Source organism: Ceratina calcarata, unplaced genomic scaffold (assembly GCF_001652005.2).
Source record: "Ceratina calcarata isolate Rehan_Ccalc_2016 unplaced genomic scaffold, ASM165200v1 scaffold8, whole genome shotgun sequence".
Lineage (NCBI taxonomy): Eukaryota > Metazoa > Arthropoda > Insecta > Hymenoptera > Apidae > Ceratina > Ceratina calcarata.
The window spans coordinates 288,552-301,167 of NW_017179316.1; the positions used below are offsets into that span (position 1 = coordinate 288,552).

The 12,616-nt window shown below is 43.1% G+C and overlaps 1 protein-coding gene across 2 annotated transcripts in view; it reads right to left on the reverse strand.

The window, feature by feature from the left end:
- The window catches only part of LOC108631058 (uncharacterized), a 56,535-nt gene that overhangs the window by 5,733 nt on the left and 38,186 nt on the right, over positions 1-12,616 (reverse strand). Inside the window, exons 2-5 of one of the 2 annotated variants that reach the window (XM_026818545.1) lie at positions 3,376-3,589; positions 2,682-3,083; positions 1,446-1,747; positions 69-324 (exon numbers count right to left, since the gene is read on the reverse strand). In XM_026818545.1, coding sequence (XP_026674346.1) covers positions 69-324; positions 1,446-1,747; positions 2,682-2,945 — 822 coding nt within the window. In that variant the 5' untranslated portion in view covers positions 2,946-3,083; positions 3,376-3,589. Of the gene's footprint in view, positions 1-68; positions 325-1,445; positions 1,748-2,681; positions 3,084-3,375; positions 3,594-12,616 lie in introns of both variants that reach the window. The other variant, XM_018034755.2, reaches the window with a different exon arrangement.

The window sequence follows — 12,616 nt, forward strand, 5'->3', positions numbered from 1 at the left end:
GTGAATGGACGTTAATTGCATGAAAGAGTTTACGCGGCACCGCGAATGGAGATTTATCTGGTACTCACTTGAAAGGGTAGCCAGAGTATGAGGAACGCGCCGACCGTGACCGCGAGTGTTTGGCCGTAACGCGGCAACGCCAGCGTCTGTGTCTGATGTCTGAACGACAACTCCACCGTGTAAATCGCACGCGCGTGTGCACGTGCCACCAGGTACACGTACATGTAGCAGGCGAGGAGAACGAGCGCGCTGGGAGCCCATACAGCGATTACCAGGAACACCCGTACCGGTGGTAGCACGGCAGCAGCGAACCTGCAACTGCCACTGTAACAAAAACCAAATCAATCATGAACGTGTCTGTCCACGTGCGGCATGCTAATTCGCCTTCTCTGTTCCACGAGTCTTGACACGTATTCCACAGCAGTAACCATGAACAGTTTCAATTATGACAGGAGGAGGTACAGACCTTCGGTCGTTGCATGATCACGGTCGTTCGAATAAGATTATCTCCACGTGCCAAGAGGCAAAGATAAACTCGTAGTAACGACGATGAGACTACTACCTATTTTCCTATTATCATTTTGAAACATTAATCGGTAAAACGAGTATAGGTCGCTGCGGATCGATCGCTTATCGATTGGTAATTAGCAGGTATTTTTATCGCGCGACTGTTCACTAAAAAATATCATTATTACGTCCAACCGTGCCTCGTTACATTAAATTAAACGAGACATTTCTACCTTCCCTGTCGCGTTTTATAATTGTTTACCTCCACCCCGAGGAAAGTTGCCGGGTTACGTAAACTCTAGTTAGGTGTATCCACCATTTGATATTTAATAGACAGAAGGAAACTGCGTTGTGTTCGAAGCAAATAGCACGTGGCGAGGTCGTTTATATCGGTCCAATAACTATGTGCATATATATTGGAATCTGTAACTCTTACTGGGAATCACGAGGAGCGTACACCGTGCGTCGAGCCGGCCACCTGCGTTTTCGATAGTAATCCTATTACGCGGTTGCGATCTGAGTGCCAATCGTCGATGCAAACTACGTGAGCGGTGAGTGAAAAAGGTGAATAATAAATTTCGATTAGCCTCGCGATCGTGTTCACGCTTCGCCGCGGCTCACGCCGACTCGCACTACTGCGAACTCGTCAAAGCTCGCTCGTGAATTTTCGACGAGATTCCGATGAAACAGGCGAAAGAAATTAGCAACGTCTGTTCACAGCGGAATTCGCTCCGCTGCACGAAAACGTGAAAAAGGCAATCTCGATCGCGATTGCATCGCGCTTTTCTTTTTGCCCCTTTAATAATTTTCGCTTAATTTCGAGAATCCAGAGGCAGAGTTTGATTGCAATTAAAATGATCACGTCAGGAGTAGCGCGATCGTTCGAAGAAGATAATTCTCGGTTTCATTCGCGATCCATTGAGTTTGAAACACTTTACCTGTGAGGCTGGGTTTCCCCGGCGATCTCGGCGTAGATCAAGGGCGAGAGGCCGACGGCGATCGCGTAGATCCAAAACACAGCGATGTACTTCTCGATGCTGCTGTGAGTGATGATGTTTTTGTACCTGAGGGGCTGGGCGAGGGACGTTAACCGGTCCACCGCGATCGCCACGGTGACCAACACGCTCACGCTGCACAATGCGATCACGATGCAGTACGGCGCGATGCACAGAGTGGAAACGCCATTTTCCGGGAGACCGGACAGCTCCAGCTGCATTCCAAAGGGCATGAACACCCCGACCTGTACGAAAGTAACATCGGATTCCTATATGCGTGGCTTTACGAGCGAAACCTTTGCCCCGAAACTTCCGCAATAAACAACTGACACGACGGCCGGCGAAAGCTTCGCGATGACGCGGATCTAAAAGTTTCCTATCACCGGTTTTCGCCTGACCAGACCCGTGAATTTGACTTTTAAACGGATTCCTTTGCCATTCGACAAATTCAAATGTACGCGACTGATTCCGTCAAAGAGGTATAGAAAAATCGATTCGTCGGACACAAAATTTATATCGGTCGATATGATTACTCTTAATGACGATGGGACCATTGAAAATTGATATTCACTTGGGAACGACATCAGGTAGTTCACCAGATACGCCTGGGTGAGGCAGTGAAGTTTGTAATTGGGTCGTTGAAGGGTGTACAGAGTGCTTTTAGATTGCCTAATACGTAAAGGTTAACGACTAAACCGTTTCAATGTAGCTCACAAACGCGTATAATAGTGTTTGTTTATCAATTTCGCTGTACTGCCTTTATTTGTTAGTCATAACGTAAACGGGCGTGGCCGAGATGGATGAATTTGGGCCGATCTAATGTAATGACATCAATCATACACGTGCCGAATCGCGAGGTCCTCATCCGGGTTGACTTGATCGATTAGCTGGTTAATTAAAATATTTTGTGGATGATCAATCTTCGAGATACAGTGTTATGTCCCTCGGGATATGTTCTAATCGAATCTTACATGAATAGATTACAGAATTTCGTGCGAGATAAAATTGGATTTGTTCGAACAGTTCAGCCTCGATCTTCCGTACGTCTTTTTTAGACGTCGAATGCACATTTCAATTTTTCTATAATCGATCACTTGTAAATATGTCGCGGGGTTCTTCGAAGAGAACCGTATGGGACATCGATTACGAGCTTAAACGAAAGTCCTCGTTAGAGCTTACCCCGAAATCGCTGACGGCTAGAGATACCAGCAGGTAATTGGATGCAGTCCGTAACCTCTTGTATCTATAGAAGGCGGCCAGAATAATCGAGTTCCCTGTGACGGTGATCGGTGATAAAATGCAGACTATCGACACCGCCAGGACCACCGAAATCGGACTGACGTCTAGCCGCGTATCGATCCTGGTCACGGTCGGTATCAGGGCAGTCGTCAATTCCCCGGTAACGGTCGTCGACGGCAGCGTGTCCGTCGCGGTCGCCGACATTGTAATCTCGATGCTTCTCCGCGGCTCAAGTAAGATTCCACTCGTAAACGTGCCTCTCGTAGGACGACATGACGCATCCGACGGGCCACGTCGATTTGCGACGAATTCAGTGTTTCGACTTCCCGTTCCCGCGGAGTCCTAAAAATTTCACATACAGGGTTCCTTGACGCGTTACCAAAAATAGACGGTACTCGCGCGTGTGTACTGACGGTGACACGAAGTCCATCGTACTTTTTTGTTTTATTACTCGTGTCAAACGTACACGAAGCACAGTCACGAAGATCTACTTCAGAAACAAGAATCTGAATGGAACTAAAGTCCATTTTAATTCAAAGCGAATCTCGTCGCTATTCTTATCTTTGTTCCTTGAACGTGAACGTTTCACACGGAAGCCGTTTGAGATAAAGAGTTAACGATCAATTCCAATGACCTTTTGTGCATCCACTGCGAGGCGGCATGGTGAACGTTCGACGTTCGCTACTGGCTGTTCCGAGTGATCTCCCTGGTAGTGGATCCGTTCGTGGAATCAGCGTCGAGTTCCCTTTGGCGGCCGGAAATTACTCGATTTCGGTAACGTACGGCCTTGGCCCATATTTCTGCCACTCGACTCTTACAAACAGCACCGGTTCACCTTTGCCCGTAAGCTTCCTGAAAGCAAACACGCCACGATTATCCCACGGTTACGGAAACTCGGCTTTTTTATGCCTCGTAAAACGGGTTCTCTCTCTGTAAATCAAAGACGCGCGGTATTGCGTGCAACAGCTGCGAAGCCGTGTTACGTTTACGGTTCCTACAGAGACCGTTACGTATCTTGCAATTTCTAGGCGCGCACGTAATTGCTGTGCTAGCGATGATTGCACTTTATACCGCATCGCACTCCTCTGTTTCTGTGTAATAATTAACGTCAGTCTGTTTGTGCCACGAAACGATCGAAGCCAGCATAGTTGGACTGCTCGAAATAATTTATCGTCAAACCGTAGATCCTATAATTCTCACGTAACCGTATACGATTCGTTTCTATTTAAATCACGTTTCATCATGTTTTATTTGGTATAAAGGTTCACGGTCTAATGAGTACACATACATTTCTGCCGAGTACATGGGACCGAGCTTAGAGAGGATTTTGGCAAACACCGGTCGAGATTCTTTTATTTGTTCCGGGATCCCTTATCTCTACAAATAACTTGGAAACTCTTATCCACCCACATACATCGCAGGCCGGACACTCGGTCAATTGATTACTCATCCCCTTCTGTTCCCTCTAATCCGGTAAAATCGGTAGATCGCAAACACGAAAATCGTGATTGCTCGAATCACAGGAGGATCGGGCGCGCGGCGCTGGGAGGGGGGTGAGGGTGTAGGTGGTCGTCTTCAATGAATAAAATCACTGTTACATTGAACCGCGTTTGAATTCTAAATCAGCATTTTTCTCGGACGAATCGTTTTAGCAGGTGACCCACGCGCAAACGTGCATTGTTTGCCTGGGCTCGTGCGAATTTGCCCGGCAAACTTCTGGTTGATATTCGCCCTCACGTTTTCCATTATCTCGAATTTGCAATTCGGATGCAACCTGGTGTCAATTCTTTCGCAGAAACGACTAATGTGGTTAAACCGTCCCGACGGTTATCAGTACTTACGATGAGCTTCTTTCACGGAATCGTCAGAGACGAGCGTTGATCATCTCACGGTACGAACAAAGTAATTAAAGTCGTTCGACGTGTCTAACTCGACTGTTCGCTCACAGCGTGAATTAATTACACACGTTAGATTGATAAAACTTCGTGAATTGATAAAATGAAATGGATGCGAGGATTACGGTCGATTAAAACCTCTCCCAGGGGGACGAAGAAAGAAACGGATGTGGAAAGAATAACAGAAATTCGTGCATTAAACGATGTTTCGGTTTCACTGAGAACGGCATTTAAAACGCGAAGCTCTCTCGCTCGTAAAAACGCGTGTGTTTACTGAGATCTTTTTGTCGAGCTTACAAATGAGCGATTCTTTACAAAGATGTTTCGAATCTATGTGCAAGCTAATTTTCAACCCTTCCCCGAGCCGCTTAAAGCTGTTGCACTTTGATGTTTAACCGGCGAAGTTGAAATTACTTTTTCCTAACTCGTTACGACAATATTGACGTTCTTTAATATTCAACATGTTACCGCAAACTTTGCTTATTTCTTTAACGGCGTTCGCTCCGCATTCCTTGTTTATTTAATACCTACCGTCGTTTCCTCGCGAAACTGAAACAAATACTGAATGGACAAGCGATTGTACAGGAAAAAGCATGAATCACTCTTCTACTTTTATATCGTTCCAAAATACAATTTGTTCTATGTTAGTGAACATTCTCTACGTAATCGAACGGCGCACTGCGAGTTTATATATAGAGAATATGCATACCGCTCGTTCGAATCACGCGCTATAAAGCAGAAGGTGTTAAATGATAGGTCCGAGCTGGTAACAAGACGGTTTTGGTTGATCTCGTCGTGCAAATAGCAAACTGTCTGAAAATATTGATCGAGTCGTTCCTTGCTAACGTTCTAGTCCATGAAGGGTTTGAACGCGTGTTACACGTTTCAGACTTCTTAGAAAATAAATTATACCCGTGGTGTGCCTATGAGCTTAAGGATGTATTAGCTATACAGTCAATCCCACAAGTTTATATACCTTAGAAAAACCCATTTCCGGTAATTAAAAATAGTGCATTTATCTTCTAATTTCGATATTTAATGAGTTAAGTATGATTATTTGGCATTTTATTGATGTTGACAAAATCCGACCATTCCACCGTCGAAACGGCGAACTTTTGGAAAAAAATTTCGTTTTTCCTCAATAACTCCTAAATCCTTGGAGATACGGGAAAATTGCATAGGACCTTTCTTGTAGAGGACGACGAGACCTACAATTTCCATATAAAAACTTTTCGCTAGCATTAATAGTTTACGAGTTATTTGCAAAAAACGAAAAAACAGTTTTTTGCAAATTACTCGTTAACTATTAACGCTAGCGAAAAGTTTTTGCATGGAAATTGTAGGTCTCGTCGTCCTCTATAAAAAAGGTCCTATGCAATTTTCCCGTATCTCCAAGGGTTTCGGAATTATGGGCAAAAAACGAAATTTTCACAAAATCTGAAGGGGTACCCCTTGGAAAAATCTCGGAAAAATTGAAAAATTTTTTTTTGTCAAAATATCGAAGAATGCTTCAAGTAAAGGTTGTAGATGATACTATTACCTATGAAAAATTTGAAATCACTATAATTTTAGCTTTTTAATAGTAATAGGAATCTATAATAACAAATTCAACATATTAGCATTGTTTAATTGTATAGCCTATACATCCTTAAAGGTGTCGAATCGAACGATTGAAAAACGGACTTGGAACGATGGTTTGCAGTTACGCTCGTCGTTGGTCATTACATTGAGGTAGAAGATAGAGGAGGATATTTTTCGCGCGGGCACTGAATTATGTCTTACTGTATTCGCCACTTCGCGTGCTCGTTTTTCCAACAATGGGTGGACGACGGCAAAGAATGATACCGCTGTTTTTTACCGTACCTAGCCGCTAGCTACCTGTCTGCCAATTCTAACTTCGGACACGGGTTTTGTTCTCTTATCTCTCCCCACCAGAATCTCCCGTTGGTAATTTACGTAACCTTTTCGTCGCATCGATAACGATTTTAACATGTCCCGGGCGAGCGAGTAAAAAGAAATTTTCATCGCCGATTCAACGAATTCTTAATGCATCAATTTCGCGGTTAATTTTATTAAACGTGGTCTGCCTCCACGATCGATGCCGAGCCGGTATTATTTATAAACTCGACGTGCTCCTAGATCGAAATAGATATTCATCGCTGGAAAACTGTTCAACGTGGAAGTCAGTTTTTTAAGTCGTTGCGCACCAAGTGAAATGTGCGTGGGTACGAATCAGTTTGCAAGAAACATCAAGCCTGTGGTATCCCTTTTATAAACAGATTTCCAGCGACAAAACACTTCTCAAAACTAGTTAAGTAGTTTTCTGGGAAAATTCATTATGCAGGCTTTGATGCAGATTTAAGATCAATGACTCACCGATCTCGCAATAATTTTGATGTCAGACTTATCAAAGGAAGTATTACAGAATTCGTGGAAACTGAACAGATCGCACGCTTTTAAAAGTGTTTGTAATTTGATCCGTCTCGTCCATCTTTGTTACACGATACCGCGGATGCAATCAACTACACGGCGGAAGCCTCCGCCGGTATATTATAATAAAAAGTTGTTCAGCAAATTTTATTACAATATCCCTGAGCTCTCAGATTCCGATGAATTCTCTGTACTCAGCATTTTCCACGTTTGAAAGAAATGTTAGAATGTTATTCGCATTCGTTTTCCACGAAGTTCGCTCGGCGAAGAACATTTTGGTTGATCAGTAATTCTTCTTAAAAAGAAACGTGAGAATCTGGTTCGCGAGCACCATTTTTTTTATCGTGGCCGATTCTACGCAGCGTGCAATCGTTCCACGTAAATTGAGGAAAAGCGAAAAGTGAGAAACAACGAGGAAACTGTTGATCGGGACGTGTGTTCCCTCGCGTTCCTCGATAAACGAGCATTTCCTTGGCCATTGTCGCGACCCCGTCCTCCGCTTTTTCCAGCATTACCGTCCTGATACCTTTATAAAGCGTCACCCGGAATCGATCATCGGAACGGGGAACGATTTTCCCTATCGAGAATTACTAACAGTAGAAAATATCGGTGCTGACGCCAAACCTCTCCTTCGGTAGTTTTTGATATGAATCCAACTTTCGATTCCGGATGTGACCAATCTCGATTGGAACCGTTCGACGATTGACTTTCTGATGGAACGTACGATTCAGGAACCTTCGCTAATCCCGGCCTCTTTTTTTATGTCTTCCTTTCTATTTCTTTCCGATCATTTAATTATACCAATCGAAGCGATTTTTGAAAATCCAGTTACTTCTTAAAGATATTATCGGTTTTAGCAGACGTCAATTGATCGCTTTATCGGACGTTCCATTTAGTTTCTAGTCACTGTATTGTAAATTCTTTTCGGGAAAATTGTACGGAAGATTCATCGCGTATTAATCGTGCAAACCTTCTGACCCTTTTTACCGGGCCATGTGTATCGGTAGATCAATTATCTCCCGGCGATAAATCATTGTTTGCGAGAATTTCGTTCCAATTTTTTCAAAGTATTATTCGTCGCGACCAGGACCGAAAATATCACGTTACTCGGTTTGTAATCGAAAACAGAAATCCTCTATTCTCCGGGGATAAATAACCCGCGGTAATTCTCTGAAAGCCGCAGTTCTCTTACTCCCTCGTTAACCGTACGGTTGCCGGTTTAACGTCAGAAAGTCAAATAATATTTTCCGCTGTGTCATAGCGCTTCGCTCTGTCGTAACTCGCCTTTTGTCTGTCCAAACGTGCTCCGCAATTAAATTCAGCAAACGAAACAGACGTTACCAAATGGATTTTCATTTAAAATTTATTTTTCAATACCAATGTCCATTGAGAACGATGGATTTCGATTCGACCGTATTTAATTCGTCTAATATAGCAGCTAACGTCGCAAGAATCGTCACGATTAATACTTAATGACGTTCACGGTCGAGGGACAGAAGTGTCGTTCGACGGCGTTTTAAAATCTCCACGGGATTAAACGGGTGCTCGAAGCGGAGCTCGCGATCCGTCTGTGGTCTAATTACGACGGATTTTGAATCAAATAAGGAGCAGTGGAATTCAGTCGCTAATTATACGAGTGAAATACATCTGCGAGTGTTTAACCCGTGAGTTTTGTTTATCATCCGAGATTTATCTCGCTCCGAACATCGCCCGAGCGTACCTAGTTAACTTAATTTCGAATGCCCTTGGCAGCTTTAATTTATTTAATTATCGCACCGTACCAGAGAAGTGCTCTTTCATCGTGCCAAAGTATTTTGTTATAAAATTTTATTATAACGCGATTAGTCACTGCTCGAAAGAAGCTTTTCGAGCAATTACATTTCTCGTCTCTACGATATAGTAAAAACGGGAGGAGGGGGACGGTAAGACTCGTTTATGGTTTTTCAGGAATCCGAGGAGTCGGGAAAAAGATGTAGATCCAACGTAGTTGAATCCTTCGTGCGTGCATTTGTCTACGTTTGTACACTTGTCGACGATACCACTTTCTGTGCCATTGGCGACGGGCATGAATATTCAGTTTCAGTTTTATCGTTTCGCTGATCGACTTGTCCTTGCGATATATCGCGGCTGAATTTGCAATTCATTTTACGCAGCGGCCAATTATCCTTGCCACGCGGTCCCTTTTCCAGCACTATGATCGAATGATGCCGGTAATGCGCTCGAAACAAATTACATTAACCGCGTTAATTGTCCTGTCTCCCGTTTACCCGATACGACATTATACGGGTTTATGATGGAAGAACGGAAATTGACGAGGCTCCCGTTTTCAAGAAACGAGGAGACAGTACGATATTTAATTGAGAGCTCAGTAAGGAACACTTCGGTAGAAGCGATTACTTAATTGAAGTAAGCAGCCAGTAGCGCGGGCACGTAATTGATCAGACGAACAGCGTACGGCATAGTGAATTTCCTTCTGCGAACTTTATTTGCCGTTCTGAAAGTATATTTCTACCTCATTTAGAAACGGATCTATTTAGGAGATTTACTTGCTACGGATTTATTTGTTAAACGAAGTAACTAGCCAGTAGTGCAGACACGTAATTAGTCGGACGCACAGTGTCCGGCGTAGCAAGTTAATTCTATTTGTTCGAATTCCCTTTCGGAAACGTTATTTGTCTTTTCGAAGATACGCTTCCGTCTTATTTAAAAATCGATGTACTTAAGAATCTTTTAAGTCCGCTCGGTCGAATCGGGCGAGGTAATTTCCGGGCTCGTGTTATTTATGCGATCGATTCGTCCCGGAACTGTGGAATGCAATTGCGAGGAGTCAATACGGGCCACTGTTTGAAATCAACTTCCTGTGTTAAACATACGGTACTCGACGCGGGTGAAACTTTCGATATTACGTGCAAGAATGCGCGGGTGTCGCCGCGCGTTTCAGCCACGGCTACCGGCACGGTAAACTTCGTTGATCCGGTCGAGATGAACGAAGAAATTTGCATAATCGATACCCTCCTCGCGCGATAGAAAATTCAGAACCGAGCTCAGCCCGATAACACTTTGTACTACTGTTTACAATGCCGTGAAGAGCGAAACTTTCCGCTCGGTGTTATATGTACAACGAGATATGGGGAAAATTGTGCAAAATCGAGTTCGAAGAAGTTCCGGCTTATAATATTCGATGAAACGTAATTACTCATTTCACGTTCGCGTACGTTGATTGTATCACGTTCAGCTCAGTCGGATTAATTTGATTTGTTAATAAGCTACGCGCTGAATATGTCAAATGTTACATGTGTATTTAATTCGCATACCAATTTAGTTCATTTATTTACACTGCAATTTGTCGCTTTTCATTTTTGATACATCCCAGTGAAATTTGTAATCCTTGTGCAGCGTTCCGAGTCGACCATAAAGCTTTTAGAAAACTGTTTCGCCTCGCCCAGCTCAACCATTTGCGCATGATTCATGGTCCCTTTGTCTTTTTATCGACAGTAGCTGCGAGTGGAAAAACTATACACTGAATGCACAGGATTTACGAATCCGTGGTTCGATTGGCTGATTCCCCGTTGCACAGAAGCACCGAGGACAAGTTATTAAAGAGTGGTAGCCTTCTGGCACTTTGTGTCGCACGAAAAAGTCTGCAATTCATGCGAGTCATTGTTGAAGTAAGAAATGGAACAGCACTCGTCGGTGCTGAACAGTTGCCTGATACAAGGAAACTCTTATGCAATAAATTTTCGCTAGCGTCGATAATTAATTAATTTAAACTAAAATTGTTTGCCACAAACAATTTTGTCCTAATCGCAAACATCGTATGAAAAATTGTTTAAAAATTATGATAGTGGATATTCTCTAATCTCATCTCGTTACGTTCAAATACGTCATACTGTTTGCGTAACAAATTTGCCATGCTTATGAGATTCACAGTTCTGAAGGCAGGGTCTCAGTTAATTTACGTAAAGGAAGTTTCAGCCAAGCAGACTCGGTGTTCTGTACGCTGTGTCGAATTCGTAGGCGTCTGTCAGGTTTGGTTTAATTTAGGACGAAGGAATTCGATGACCTGGATAGTGGTTAATTGATTGGCTAGCCGATCGGAAGCTTCGAATTTTTTAGATATTCACCAAATTCTTAACCACTGGCCAATTATTAATACCGACGATGAGATACCTAGTTACTTAATAAAACATATAAAAATACCTCAGGTTCGTTGAATTTGTACGTTGAAGTGCGAGGATGATAACAATAATAAGAATAATAAAATTAGGTAAATTAGGTAGGTAAGATTATAGCGTGTACAGAGCACGTTTAATCCCAGCGCAGGAATTGTAAGAATTGAAAGAAAACTTAATTTAACCTGCGCTACGTTACAAGAGCTGGCTACTTTCAATTTACGTTCTACGTAGCTCTTATTACAGTTGAAAGTATTCCTTGAAACGTACAGTAACTTATTTAGATCTCAAGCCACTTATTTAGATCTTAAAACGTGGCTTTCTCGGTTAAATGCAGGAACTAGTAGTATAAGCGTATCACGAGTCAGACATTCTTACAATTTCTTGTTTTACACGAATATGTCGTGACAATTTGTTCGTGTCGTCAATGCAATTTGAAAATCTCGATGTATAAAGCTGTTCCACACATCAGACAGTGATTGTATTTGGTACTGGTTCCACTATTCGTCGGCTCCCATATTATACCGAGATAACGCCTCGCTCCTCTCCGTATCGCGAACCCAAGCTACTGCCCTGAACCGTTGTGTGTACACGTAAAATGCATACATTTGCATATGTTTCTCGCGTTTCACGCGCCACGTGCATCGCCGCGAAATTGACGGCCAACGTTGGCCGACACTTGCTTCGCTCTACTTAGGGGCTCACTTATTCATGGCGCTCGGCCACGATCTCGTTGCCCGAGCATTGTGGCGAACTGTGCAACCGGTTTTTTTTCTCGAGGTCCTTCTTTGTAGAACGGGTTACCGTATCCGGCTCCTGAATAATGAAACGTGTCGCACCCTCTCCTTTTTCCGCTCGATTTCGCTGGATCGGATAAAAACTGGAGAGCGAACATATTTTCAGAGTACCGTTTGTAAATTTAAAGGGAGTTCGAATGAGTTGAAATGAAGTTAGATTCGACGGCTACGCGATTTCGGTACGCGTGAATTCTCCAAGTTGGAATTGAAGAAATGTTTGGAATAGAGGGAAATTTAAATTTTAACGAGGTGCTCGAAATTGTGCGGATTCTCCGAAAGAGAAATGTATTAAAAATTCAAGATCCAATATAAATAGAGATCGACACGTGTTGCGATGGCTTGAAAAAATCATTTCAATTCTAGATTTTCTATTTCGCTTCGTTATAGCAAATTGTAAATTTTATTAACCGTTTGAGTTCCAAGCAGCGCGATCGTGCTCTTCAGATTTTGTGTCGAAAAGCCCCAGTACTCATTTAGAGAAAGCGCGGACGCGCTGTTCGGGATTTTCCGACAGTGTTTTTTCAATACCCCTCGGGACCAAACGGTTAAGTCCCTGAGGCACTTAGTATTTTCGCATATTT